The 14,228-nt window shown below is 37.1% G+C and overlaps 1 protein-coding gene across 4 annotated transcripts in view; it reads right to left on the bottom strand.

Moving 5' to 3' along the window:
- USP22 (ubiquitin specific peptidase 22) overlaps positions 1-14,228 on the bottom strand; it is a 73,346-nt gene that overhangs the window by 46,252 nt on the left and 12,866 nt on the right. For 2 of the 4 annotated variants that reach the window (XM_009286430.1, XM_009286432.1), the window contains exons 2-4: positions 13,003-13,116; positions 12,421-12,465; positions 6,535-6,636 (exon numbers count right to left, since the gene is read on the bottom strand). In XM_009286430.1, the coding sequence (XP_009284705.1) occupies positions 6,535-6,636; positions 12,421-12,465; positions 13,003-13,116 (261 nt within the window). Of the gene's footprint in view, positions 1-6,534; positions 6,637-11,494; positions 11,540-12,420; positions 12,466-13,002; positions 13,117-14,228 lie in introns of all 4 variants that reach the window. The other 2 variants (XM_009286431.1, XM_009286433.1) reach the window with 2 other exon arrangements.

Here is a 14,228-nt window from a genome sequence, read left to right as displayed (position 1 = left end):
TAAATTGATAAATACAAGATAACTGACTGATTTTAGAATCTTAGAAGACAAGAAGGAATTCACGTAATTATGTAATATTTACTTTAAAAAATATTAAGCTAATTATTCAACGATATAGGCCACATTATCACTGACACCAGCTTCTCAAAGAATTTATGGGATCCTAGAAAGCCTGAAAAGTTTGTTTTCTGTTAAAAACTGACTTCCTGGCTTACTCTAATTTCAAGCCTTACTAAGGTGACAATCCAAGAGTAGTTAATCTTCGCTGTAGGCAAAGAAAACTACAGCTCGGATGCAGCATGGCTTGCTGTCAGCAAAAGGAGGTTCCCCCTTCTCCCAGCCACGCATCCCGCTCCTGTGCCGTCCTCTCCTCACACCAGCTTTGTGCACGTGTCAGAACCTTTGTCAAGCTGTTGAGGGCAGTAACACAGGAGAACACTGCTCTTGCAAAATCACCACCAACAAAAAGCACAATGATTTCTGCCAGGTTAATGAACTGAACAGACTCTGCAACCAGCTTGACAGCATAAGAGTGAATGCCCAGGAGAGGGTGGGACCATGTGGCTGGAATTAAGGGGAAGCATACACAAGGGTGAAGAGAAAAAAAGGATTGTCCCCTGATGGAAGAAAGCTACCTCGGTTATAGCATGTATCTTCACCCTTAGCAGGTATTAGAGAGAAGTATACTGCTAGTTCTTTTGCTTAAAGCGTAGCATCAACATGGAGGGAGGGGAGAGGGAAAGATAATAAAGTCTTATTGCTTTAATCAGAAATGCTTTTTAGAGTTTGGTTCTCTTAACGTTCATTAAGGAGTATGCCCCTGCAAAACCATGACATGAAAACAAAAACAGGACAACTCATACCGAAAGACATCAGCTAATGTCCTTTCTGAAAGAGGGCCTAAAATTCAATCAAATAGTGCGAAAGTAAGAGCAGAAAAACCCCCTCGTTCCTCAGTGAAGCTAGCCCAGGATCAAATAAGCATTCTGAAGAAGTACTGTTAATTAGTAAAAGTCTTCAAACGTGAAGGTAAGATGACTTACTTTTCTATAACAAAAGTTTCTATAACAAAAATTTGCTCACTCTAAGCAGGCAAACACTGCAGGGACTTCAGTGATAATGTGGTCATCCCTAAGCTTACTCGCGAGCAATTAAATCAGATAATCAATGACTGCTGTGTAGATAAGCCATACAAAGTGACATTACAGCAGTGATGCAAATTGCTTTGTGGCACTAGTTTTGGAAAACTAGGTGACATGCTCTCAGACAACAATCAATACACAAAAAGGCTACTGAAATATCAAATCTGGACTTTCTTTTTACGAAATGTCTTCTGCAGAGGAAAGCTTTATATTTTATATTGCTAAAGAGGTAAACTTCAGAAGTCTAGCAAGACTTTCTGAAAGCAAATCTCTACAAACCTCAGCAAGTAAATCACAGCTTATGTTTTAGAATTCTTAAGATTAACGCCCCTCTACTTCTTAAAATTCCCTGGGAGCTTTGAGAGGAAAGGGGTTTTTTTATTTATTTTTACTATCAGGTTTATCAGTTTTAGACCTTGGAAAAATATTGCACAACTCAATCCAATGGTCAGAGCTCATGACAAGGTAAAGCAGGAACAGAAGGCTCTCCCTGCTAGAAGGGTAGCATTTTTTGATTTTACTAATCCAACCTTTTAGGAAACAGTTTTCCAACCAGATAACCATTCTAATTTTGAAGTTAGATGAAAAAAGTCACAGAGGAAACATTCACCTGAGTAGTCTTAAAGGTGGTTTTCCTCTCCTTCATCAAACAGCAGTCTAAAAAAATTTAAGAATCAGAGACTTCTAGTCAAGGTGCACTTTGTGTGGTCATTATTTCAAATATGAAAGTATTACTGCTTACAAATCAATAACTTTTAAATTTAAGTTACAGCTAAAAATTTGGTGCTGTACCAAACTATGTTTTTCATTCCATTTTTCCATTTTAGCTACCTTAAGCAGCATTCAACTAGAAAGAGTACACCAGAAAGCTGGTACATTCACAAAAAACTTCCAAGTACTAATGTAGTCTTCAACACCTTCAAGTTACTGCTACTTCTACGGAAGCGGAAAAGCTCCTGGTAGCTTGTCTAGAGAACCAGAAATATTTTCCAGGCCACTGTTCCCCTTCCCTTGCCACCTTTACATGGGAGCTCTGCTGCAATATTTATTCCACTCATGCTGCTCTTTGTCACATCACACTGCTTAGCATTGCACAGCTGCAAAAACCACCTGCTACTCCCATGTAGCTATTGTTTTTGCCACCTCCCCCACACCTCATCATTCTTTCTGAAAAGGATTTGCTCAGTCTCCTATAAAGGCTATCCCCTCTGCCTTTTTGCAGCACCGCAAATGGGAATCCCAAGTGGCTCCTGCTAATTATCCATGTGCCTTGGGAGTCTAATTCTTCCTATTGTTAATATACCAATCTTTAGCCACAAAGTCACTTCATATGCTAATCAGAGACCAGCTGATCCCAAGCTAATACTTCATGTACTCAAGAGAACTGATCTGCTGGGGGTATTAGTGATAGCAGAGCAAGACGAGCTTTGGAAAATAGGTCCCGAAAGATACTGTATCACTGTCACTTCTAGTCCAATCCCGTAATAAAAAATTTGCTTGTGAACTTGGAGCTTGGTCATTGCCCTCACTTGCTGAGGGCAGTGTCTTCACAGACAAGAGGCTGAAAAATTACATTTTCCTTTTACACTGCTAGAATCTAATTTAATAATTGTTAAGTTTAAGTCTTATCTAATTTCCCATATAAAAGTTTTGGTGTTTATAGGATGTCTGAAACAGCAGCTTCAACCAAAAATCAAGACGAGCATTTCTATTAATAGAAATGTTCTATGAATTGAATAGCCTAGGCCACGATTCAGTACTGCTGCTGAGAACAACACACAGTAACTTACGAAATTTCTACTTTCCACTCACCCTCTGCGTTCCCCACAATATGCCATCCCTTCAGCCTGATCTAGTTCACCTGAAAACACCTGTGCCAGCACAATGAAAAAGGCAGCATGCTACAGCATCTGGGGCACGCAAGGTCTGAGAGCATCTTGAGCTGATATTGCTTCCGAAGAGCATACGTTTATGGTCTGAGTAGACTATACAGTCTTCTTGAATGTCTTGAAATACAGAAACTCCATCAACATTTCAAGTCTGCTAGGACATCAGAATATGAAATGCCCCACATAAAATCAACACTATGCGAGGATTTTTCATCATGGCTTCTTGCATGTAGATAGTTCAACGTTTCCACTTGGTTAACAGTGCGTTCCAAGTCACTTTGAAGATGCTTATGTGCAACATTGGGAACAGTCCTGTGTTTATATCCCAAAAGGCAGGAATCAGCAGAGTTTCTATAGCCTGTAGCAGTGCCTGACGTGAGTTTTCATCTGAAGAGCAATTTGCTCTATGGCAAAATAGTGATTCAAGCAAAGTTACCTACTCTATCTTCTTACTAGCTGGAAAAGTATCTATGAGATGGAAACACACACTGTTTTAGAAGAGAATCAAGCAAAATTCATTGGTTTTTAAGTTGGTTTTTTGTTTTTTGGTTTCTATTTTTGGTTTTGGGTTGTTTGGGGTTTTTGTTTTTTGAGGATGTGAACCAGAAGTTCCTTCATTAATGGGTTTCAAATTGTTGCACCATTTAATTTCACTAAACCGAAAGCTAGGAGTTTTGCACAGTATTTCCTCTAATGAACTACCAGTTCAATCCTCCATTAGAACACATTCATTTCATGACTGAGTGTTCTTCAGATTTAATTTATGGTGCCAGTGAAAGACAAAGGATCCTGCAGCTGTATAGAAGTTCAAACAGCTCAGAAAAAGTAGCAGACACATCCAGCTGTTTGAGAAGCATCATGAGACCACTACAAATCTGGAATAAAAAAAAAATCCCTTTATGTACGAAGAGGGTTCTGCCACAGAGTAAAACAGTCACCTAAATGAGTGTCATGTAAATAATGTGTTTTTTTAAAACAAACATAAAAAACAAAACATATTTTGGTAAAAATACGGTAAAAAAAAATGGTAAAAAACAAAACATATTTTACCACCTAAGTGCGTTCTAGATATGAATAACATCAATTTTAATGTATTTTATTATTAGGGCTAAAAAAATCATATGCAAGCCCTTCACATACAAGTTAAGTATACCCTTTCAAGACCATGCCTGTCCAGGTTTCAGAGTATCGTCCCACTTCCTTTGGTTATAATACTAATACACTTGTCTTACACAAATGCTGAAACGGGCATTGGCACAATAACCATTTCAGAAGGTCATCACAGAGCAGTTAAACACACCGTCTCCCAACTGACATCAGTGTATCTCTGGAGGTAAGAGAAAGTGGCAAACACCCCTGGCATTCTTCTTAAAATAGCTTTGCAGAGAGCATTTTATACATAAAAGGCAGCTAGTTATGCTTTAACAGACTCTTTTGTAAACAGAACTGATCAACAGATGTGCAATGCTTATAGATGGTTACCAACATAATCTTCATTTTCAGAACCAATAAAACTGGACATTATGCCTATTCTCTGAGCCATTTACCTACCTCAGAAGATAAACTGGATTCGCTAATATCTGCTATGGGATTGATAAAAACTTGATGTCAAAAGAATTGAGTATTAGAAAAAAAGAGAGAGAAATGGGAATGTCCAGATAATTGCAGCATTTCAGTCTGCATATAGGCTCTTCACTGATCTGAAACTGCAAACAGACAAGTCAATGTGAGGAAAGCGAAGGGAAAAAGACTCTGAAGCAGATATATATTTAGCAGCAGGTTAGATGGAGAGAAAAGGCTCAAGGACAATGGCAGGTCTTTTCTTCCTTCACCTAAACCCCCAATGTATTTTTGTGAAAGCAAGCTAGTCTTTTGCTTTTAACTGTAGCCCAAAACTGCATTATGTCTCTCGGGTGCTTTCATTTTTTTCTCTTTCTAAATCTCAGCACATAGACAGCTCCAGGGCTCAGTAGGAGAAATTATTAAAAGCATGCCTGCAGAAGTGAAGAGATCAGTCATTTCCCTTATCCCCTGTGTTTCGTGAGCGCTCCCCTGCCCATGCAGCGTTGTATGAGATTTCACGCAACCAGACACGTCCTTTTAAAACAGCCTGAAAAATTTAAAATCCTTTAAGAGTAGGCATAGCATTCCTTCAAATTGGAAAGAGAAACACAAAAATGTGCTTCAATTCTTCAGAAAGGTCACATTCACCTTCAGAATTCTATCAAACTTTTTTTTTGCCCTGCGCAGTTCTGTTATCTTAAGTAATTTGTAACAATCTTTACAAAATATCCTGGAGTTTCATAAAACACAAAATCCCAGTGTGAACATGATGCAAGCAATCTTTGCATGGTTATTTTTTCCTAGGCTGCTTGAAAGTCCAGATGTTTTTCCAACTGTCTTTCCTGTTCCACTATCGAGAATGCATAGGTCCCTTCTTTAGATTTACCCTTCTATATGCGTTTTCAACTTACTACAATTTACTCTGTGCTTCTCAGTCCATTTTTCCAAATAAATATACATATATTTTGGATTAAATATTACTTACTGTATCAGAAACATAACATTAGAAAGTTTTAGTAATTATGTCCAGTGTATTTTGACAAAAGCAAATGTGCTGAAAGCGTGACGCGTTCTCATAAAACAGTAAGTATCTTAAAAATTAGGAAAAAACTTTTTAAACAGTTTCCTACTTCCAATGTCTATAGCTACATCTCCAACCTTGTCCCTTCACCATTAAAGTGTTACTGTGCATTTAACAGTATAGGAAAATGCCCAATAATGTGCATTAGAGCATGTCAGGAAGCTGGTTTTAACCCCCTACTCCCCCAACCTAAAGACAGCAGAAAAAAAAATTGGAAAACGCTGTTCATTTTCATCACCCTTCCCCAAATACTCTCCAGCCTTAAGTAGATATGCCCGCATTTCAGAGAGTTCTTTGCTCTAGACTACTGAACTCTAAACATTAAACATTTGATACGCATTTCGAAACTGCTATTTGACACACGTGGGAGAACAAATTACATCTTTTCAGAGTCAATATGAAATTGAAGAGACCCCATTTAGAGTTTAGAACATGAAGCAGAAAGACATCACTCTGCTTATTCTGTCTGCTAAAACCAGATTTACCAATAGACTGCTATAGTTAAGGATACATCTCAACTACAGGATTTTCCTTCATACACCTGCATGGGATCTCTGATGAAGACTGAGGTGCGATAACGTCACTGATTTCTGCTAAAGTCTTTAAACGCATATTGTCAAAAAAAAGTTCTGTTTTGTAGCTGTTACACAGATGAATCATCATCAGTACGTGAAGTGACAGAGCAGATATCCTTCTACAGTGAGAAAAAGGTAGTGTAAAATAAACTTCTTGTGTTATCCTAACAGTTAAGGAAATCCACTACAACTACCTCAGGGAAAATATTTATGGAAAAACACCACAGAATTTTGAACATACAAGTGGCTGAGAATTGGCTTCGGAAAGGACTTCTAGAACTTACCTATGGTGCAGTTTGTGGTTATTTTTCTCCGCTTGGGGTTGTGTCGTAGCAATTCTAACTCCCGTTTGGTTGGCTCCCATGTTGAATACTTCTCTCCAATGCCTAAGCAGATGAAAAGAAAGTTTCAGGAAGTTGTTTAGTAAAAGGATTAAAAACTCTGTTCAAGTAAAAACTTTCAACATGCTGTCCATTAAGTTAGATTCAATCTATGTACAACTACAAGAGACTGATTTCTTTTTACCCCCCCCAAAAAAATACTGTTCAGAAAGGTATCAACCAATCTTCCAACAAATAAGAACTAAAAGAAGAAAAGCAAAGCACTTTTTTACTTATAAAGAATACCTAGCCCAAACAAATTTTCCATTATTGGATTATAATCCTCCTTTCAGTTAAAAAGAAAATCCAGCACAATAATAAATCCACTATTACTCAAAAATAAAATTCTTTGTGCTCAGAGGAAGTCAAATGACAGAACCACCATATGATTTTAGGAGAAGATACAGGATAATCAAGAAATTTCATCACCGAACTTTGACAAGTCATTAAACAAATCAAAACTGACCCAACTTAATGGACAGATACAGGCTTAATCTTTACAGATGAACAGCAGAATTTAGTAATTCAATATACTAAACAGTTACTACATGTCTTAGAATATACCATTAGAGTATGACCTCTCCTTATAACCACTGATGTAGGACTGTGTATCAACAAGTTCCAATACTTGAGATTCGCTTTACTGACATATCTAACGTTACCTAAAAATGCAATTAGTAGTAGGTTTAAACACAACCCTCCCCCCACCAACCAACCAAAACTCTCCAAATACTTAACTACCCTTTCTCGTGAGCTGCAGCTAAAATCTGTCATTATTCTCTTTAAACATCAAGACTGTATTTCCAATACATTTCTTTTGTTCAAAGGAAAGCGCAGTAGAAATGAGTCAGGTAAGTAGTACGGAGAATAGATCTGAAGTAAGCACAGAGTTGCGTTCAGTGTAAATCTGATACAAGAAAAACACAACAGTGAAGGCTCATGTGCTGACCAGCTAAGCACTGCCGGAGCATTCTATGTAGCACAGAGAAATTAGTATGCAAGGTCAATTATAGTGAGTCACAAAAGCAGCTCGGCATTAAAAGTAAAGAATAATAAGACGACAAGCAATCTCTTCTAAAACTGAGGATTAAAGTCAATTAAGAGTTATTTTTCACAGAATGCACAGTGCTGTGCTACAGAAAATAAATTATAAATCATACATATGAAAAGAAGAAAAGTAGAAAATATAGCTAGAGGCTTACACATTCTGCATAATATACATTAAATTTTAATAGCTCTTTGATCTTCATTTTCAGAAATAGCTATGCTTGTCAGAAGCTACCCACCCAAAAATGTTCAATTCATAGTTACTATTGACCCTCCAGGTTCTAGTAATAAAAGGTCTCATTTTCGGATTCTTGAGGACTAGAAAATTCTTATTTACATGGATGCACCCATCTCTCACTTTATTTGATTCAACAATAGATTATGCAAGAAGCATAAGAAAGAATACCCGAATCATATAGTCCCTTTCCTTTATCCAAGGCTCAGCATCAAGCTACACACCCAGGAAAACAGAAAAGGAAACTAATTACTGTGTAACAGATTGATGAGATAAAACAGCTGCAATGCTTTGAATACACTATACAGTATGCATAGGCAAACGAATGAAGCAACTTTAAGATGCACATATGGACAGTTCACATATGACAGAACATTGGCTTGCAACAAGTTTTACATTAGATGCCTTCAGCAATCCTCTTCATATTTGTAATACTCCCTTCGGAATTTATATAAATTGGTTTGTAAAAAAGCTCAAAATAATTTTCAACACCGTGTTAGTACCAGCTATTGCACTGGCCAGCTGTAAACTTGCACTCTTGCATTTGGGTTCACTGTAGTTTAAACGTGGCCAAGCACAGTTAGTATAATCTGACAATGGGATGAAGTCTCATAATAAAAAAAACCAACCCCTTGGATATGTTTAAATCCTGGTTTAAATCAAATATAACAAAATTCACACCTGGAAACACATGTGCGCTCAACTTTAGGCATGCAATAGTTCCACATATGTCAGTGGGACTATTCATATATATTTATATATATCTATATATAATTATATAGCTTAAATGCTTATAGAGGATGGGGACCAAAGCATTTCACAAGAGCAACTCTTCAAGTAAAGTTAAACATGACAGACTGGGTTACTTTGCAGGATTCTGGGTGAATCAAATTAAAAAAAGAAATGAAACCAAACAGAAAACCATATACAGTTAATGCCACAACACACACAGAGCAAAACAGACAGAAAACTTTCTTACAGAAGCCTTCCATTAGAAAGAACACAAAGTTAAGTCAGAGGCAGAAATTAAAAAGCATTCTGTCCTGGCTATATAATTTAACAAGAATATTGAGGTTTTATTACTCTTGAAAATTTGGAAAAAAAGACAGAACCATTTATTAGGAATAGTTCCGTATTTAAAAGTTTAAAAAAAAAAAAAGAAGGAAAAAGGTTTAATAAAAGGTTTAATAACATCCACAAACATGCCAAAAACTCCAATAGAAACTATCTTAAACAAAGATTTGCAAAACAGGCACAGGTTACCATTTACAATTAAAGGAAAGTAGCGTTACAGGAGTGAAAATTCATCATTTTAAAAATAAAGCTATAAAATAGCCAGAGATTCAAGTCAGCATGTGAAATCTCCATCCAAGAATTAATTTCATTAGGTCAAAGGCACAAATTGTCATTTTTCAGGGAATTTATCAGGGACGTATGGATGAGTGAAAGAAAAGGCAATGAAGGCTCTAGTTTATAAAAGTCACAATTTTGCAAGTAATCATTAATATAGATTGTTTACTTTGCTATGCTTTAGCAGATCCCCTTTTTCCCCCCCCTCCCAAAAATCCAAACATTAATTAGAATGAAGGGCTCCGTGTATTCTCACCTCCCTCGTTATTAAAGAACATTCAATACCAGACAAAAAAAAAATTGTAGAGTTGCAACTTGTTCAGAGTTATATCATATAACCCTGAACTACAGCTGGACATGGGAATTCATCACACTAAGAGTTAATATTACAAGAGTATGAAATGAATCTCATGGTATTTGGGGTTTTTCTTAAAGTTTTTTCTCCAGGCATCATGTTGTTATGTGAGCATCTATTGAAGTATATACTAATACCCTTCAAGCACTGTGGATAGAAGTTTGAAAATATACAACACTGACACCTCAATTTTTAAGCCAATCTTGGTTTTTGCAGACTGGATTCACTTCTTAAGTTCTTTAAGTTGGCAACACTATCTGAGGTAAACTAACTCTGTGGTAGAAATATAAAACCAAGACACTGAGTTTGGGGTTTGTATTAATCTTGACATTCAGTTTGGAGAAAGAAGGGTTCCCTCCTGTTTTATGCTTTACAATCTTTCAGATAACATGAGTCACTATGGGAAGGAGGGGATGGATTGAAGCAATGGAGAAAGAAGGAAAAAAAAGACTACATAATTCTCCATTATTTCTTCCATGTATCTCCCATTCGCATTCCTTAGATAAATTTGCGGGGAAACGCACGTGGCTTCATGATCAAAAGCCGTAAAACAAAAGATCCTATGCCATGACTTTAAAGAAAAAATGTCTATACTGTGTACTCCAGTAATTTAAAGTGTATTGCTGTCTATTCCTTCATTTTATATCTCCATTGGTCATTACAGATTTGTTCTCCAGGGACAGAAGATGCAATGTACATATTCATATAAATATGCATTTATATATATATTTAATATGCCATTTATTAGTCAGTTAACCAGTACAGAGAAGGTTTTCGGCCTGGCAGTTCCTCTCGGTGATTCTTCCCTTCACTGCACCACTTTGTGGTCCAAGACAACAAGACGAACAGTCTTGTAGCTGTAATTACCCTAGAATATAAGCTATAGCAGCCTGACGTCCACTGAAGGACAAACTGGCTGCATCTCAGTCCAGAAGGCGCAAATACATCATTTGCTAAGGACAACAAAATTAAGAAATTGCTCTTTGAATTTTCATATTCAAAAGTAAGGAACTGGGGGGCCTTCCTCTTCAATAGCATCATGAAGTGTTATGTTGTTGTAGTTGATTAATTTGGTGCCCAAAACAACAGAGTTTAGAAGGGTTTGATGGAGTTTTCAGAAGAGGTGCATATGCATTCTCATAAATGAAAGGCTTAAAAACACGTTTCCACTTTGTCTTGCTTTGAAAACCAGTGCTTCGTGCTAAAGCATTTTCAGCTGTATTTTCTTGTTCGAGGACTCACTGGCAATCTCGCTATCCTCCTTTCCTCTGACTCAACTCCCTCAAAATGGGGAATAAGCAGAAAGTAGTTCCTACTACAGATCCGATTCTAAGTAAGAGCAGCTATACTTTTGATACGCCATCGGAAAAGCTCTAGTTAATACGATGTTAGCTGCTATTTTTAAAATTGGAAATGAGGTTAAGAATGGTTTGAAGTCATATCAGCCCTCACTAAGGCCGTCACATTGAAACAGGATGCCATGGATTCAGTAAGAGACATTACTAGACAGAAGTCATCTGTCTTCAAATACAGACTTTCCCACTTTAAGAAAACATAACCCCTAGAGGCCACTGGAAATGGAAGATGACAAGCTTTTATAACTGATGCTTAAAAACTACTCAGTTAAAGGTAAATGCTACTTCCTTTCCCTTCCAAAAAAAGGAGAAAAGGTTTGTTTTGGAGTAGTTCTATCAAGGAAAGGGCATATGAAATCAAGTGTGCTGTAATTATTCAATCATTGGAACATATCCAAACAAGAGGAAAACAATTTGCACGATAAAACTGGCATTCTTAACTGTGATTCATGTCTAAAATGGCAGGATAATCAGCAAAGGGACGCTTGTTAGTGAAGTGCGTCGCCAGCCCACGCCTCTTACCTGTCATTGTACACTGGTAGTGAGAAACCACTGTTGGGGTGAAGGCTAAAAAAGAAAAAATTAGGGAAAGCAAACTGAATAAAACAAATGTGTGTACATATATTTGTGTGTAAATATTTCTACATAGATACTGTGCGTGTACCATGAAAGCACAGGTGTGTAAGTAAGCTGGCACGTTCTATTAAAAAAAAAAAAATCACACACAAGGGTGGCATTTCATGTGAGGGGAACAGATTTATTGCCTATATCACCTAAATTAGCCTAAAGGAGCAGACTGTTACATTTTCTACCTAATACAGATCTGACTCTGATATTATGCAAGTTTCAGGATTAATAATGGGGAATAAGCAGAAAGTAGTTCCTACTACAGATCCGATTCTAAGTAAGAGCAGCTATACTTTTGATACGCCATCGGAAAAGCTCTAGTTAATACGATGTTAGCTGCTATTTTTAAAATTGGAAATGAGGTTAAGAATGGTTTGAAGTCATATCAGCCCTCACTAAGGCCGTCACATTGAAACAGGATGCCATGGATTCAGTAAGAGACATTACTAGACAGAAGTCATCTGTCTTCAAATACAGACTTTCCCACTTTAAGAAAACATAACCCCTAGAGGCCACTGGAAATGGAAGATGACAAGCTTTTATAACTGATGCTTAAAAACTACTCAGTTAAAGGTAAATGCTACTTCCTCTCCCTTCCAAAAAAAGGAGAAAAGGTTTGTTTTGGAGTAGTTCTATCAAGGAAAGGGCATATGAAATCAAGTGTGCTGTAATTATTCAATCATTGGAACATATCCAAACAAGAGGAAAACAATTTGCACGATAAAACTGGCATTCTTAACTGTGATTCATGTCTAAAATGGCAGGATAATCAGCAAAGGGACGCTTGTTAGTGAAGTGCGTCGCCAGCCCACGCCTCTTACCTGTCATTGTACACTGGTAGTGAGAAACCACTGTTGGGGTGAAGGCTAAAAAAGAAAAAATTAGGGAAAGCAAACTGAATAAAACAAATGTGTGTACATATATTTGTGTGTAAATATTTCTACATAGATACTGTGCGTGTACCATGAAAGCACAGGTGTGTAAGTAAGCTGGCACGTTCTATTAAAAAAAAAAAAATCACACACAAGGGTGGCATTTCATGTGAGGGGAACAGATTTATTGCCTATATCACCTAAATTAGCCTAAAGGAGCAGACTGTTACATTTTCTACCTAATACAGATCTGACTCTGATATTATGCAAGTTTTGCAGGATTAATGTTAGATTTTTTTTTTTTTTTGCAATTAAAAATAAAATATTTTTGCTACAATTAGGTGCGGCGCACATGTTAAACTAACAGTCTAACTCCTGGAAAGTAATAGCTAGACATCTCTCTCTCCCAAGGCCTGCTCTACTATCTCTAAAGAGCTCTTTCTTCCCCTTACTGTTTTTTGCCATTGACAAATGGGAGGGACAGGTATGATTAAAAAACAGAAACAAGAAATTCAGGCAGGAAAACCAAACCTTGTAATTTCCAAGCTTTTCGTTGTTCTTCTTTGGCAATTTGTTCCATGTCTTTGTCGTATATGTAATCTTGACACATAAAGCAGTATATACCCCCATACAAAAGGTCTATGGCTGCAAAACAGAAGGGAAGTTGGGGAGGAGGAAAAAAGACGTGAGTTCATAAACTAGAAGACATTTTAAAGCAGGCTTCCAAGTCAGGCCCTCTTTCTTCTCAGCAGTCCACAAACAAAATCTGTACCTTAGAATTGGGGGGGTGGGGGCGGAGATAAAACAGGGAAATTTTTCCAGTTACAGTATCAGTTACTCAATTGCTTCTGGCACAGCAAGAAAACTGTGCAAGACAACAAAGCATTAGCTGCCTTTAAGTTGTTTGAAATTCACAATATACCTTTCAAAGACATAAGTAACCAAAAGGCATAATTACAGTGACTGACTAAAATACATGCAGAACTAGTACTGTAAGATTTGATATGTACATTTGAATTGTCTTTTTCTAAGACTTTAGTAATTTCTATTCAAAGCCATTAAACTAATTAGAAAGCACCTATCCAAATGAAGGTTCTAACAGAAGACAGCACTGAAAGCTCAAAGATAACTGTCCAGGGGAATGTTTTCTGGAGTAGTTGATTCCACAGGTTACACGTCTCAATTTCTCGTTTCACATGCCCTTTCAGAATGGACATATGAACACTAACAATGTTAAAAATATTTTTCTTACACAACCCTAAACAAAAGAAAGCCAAGAAATTAAATAAATCAGCTAACTGGGAAATGACATTTTGCTTCAACATATACTGAGGAAGAAGTAAGAGCAAGCTAATCATAGCAAGTTGCTGATTTTCAGTACATAGATATGGAAAAAAGCCACAATCAAAGGAAAGTTTAAAAAGAAGTTTCAGTGGGCACTAAAAAATTCTTAGCCAGCTACTAAAATACAATCTGCATCTAGCAGACAGCTGAGAAACACATCACCATTCTTCCTCAAGAGCATATCCTCCATTTGTTTTATTTCCAAATTCTTTTTATTTCCAGATAAAGAGCATTATTTAAAAAGTCTCACTACACTGGAAACTTGTTTTAAACAAAGGAAACTTTGAGACTCCAGGTGGGGTCTCACCAGAGCAGAGCAGAGGGACAGAATCACCTCCCTCGACCTGCATCAAAAGCAGCGTGGCCAGCAGGTCGAGGGAGGGGATTCTGCCCCTCTGCTCTGCTCTGGTGAG

The sequence above is a fragment of the Aptenodytes forsteri genome, unplaced genomic scaffold (assembly GCF_000699145.1).
Source record: "Aptenodytes forsteri isolate BGI_AS27 unplaced genomic scaffold, ASM69914v1 Scaffold55, whole genome shotgun sequence".
Classification (NCBI taxonomy): Eukaryota; Metazoa; Chordata; class Aves; order Sphenisciformes; family Spheniscidae; genus Aptenodytes; species Aptenodytes forsteri.
This window is presented reverse-complemented; position numbering and strand designations above follow the sequence as displayed.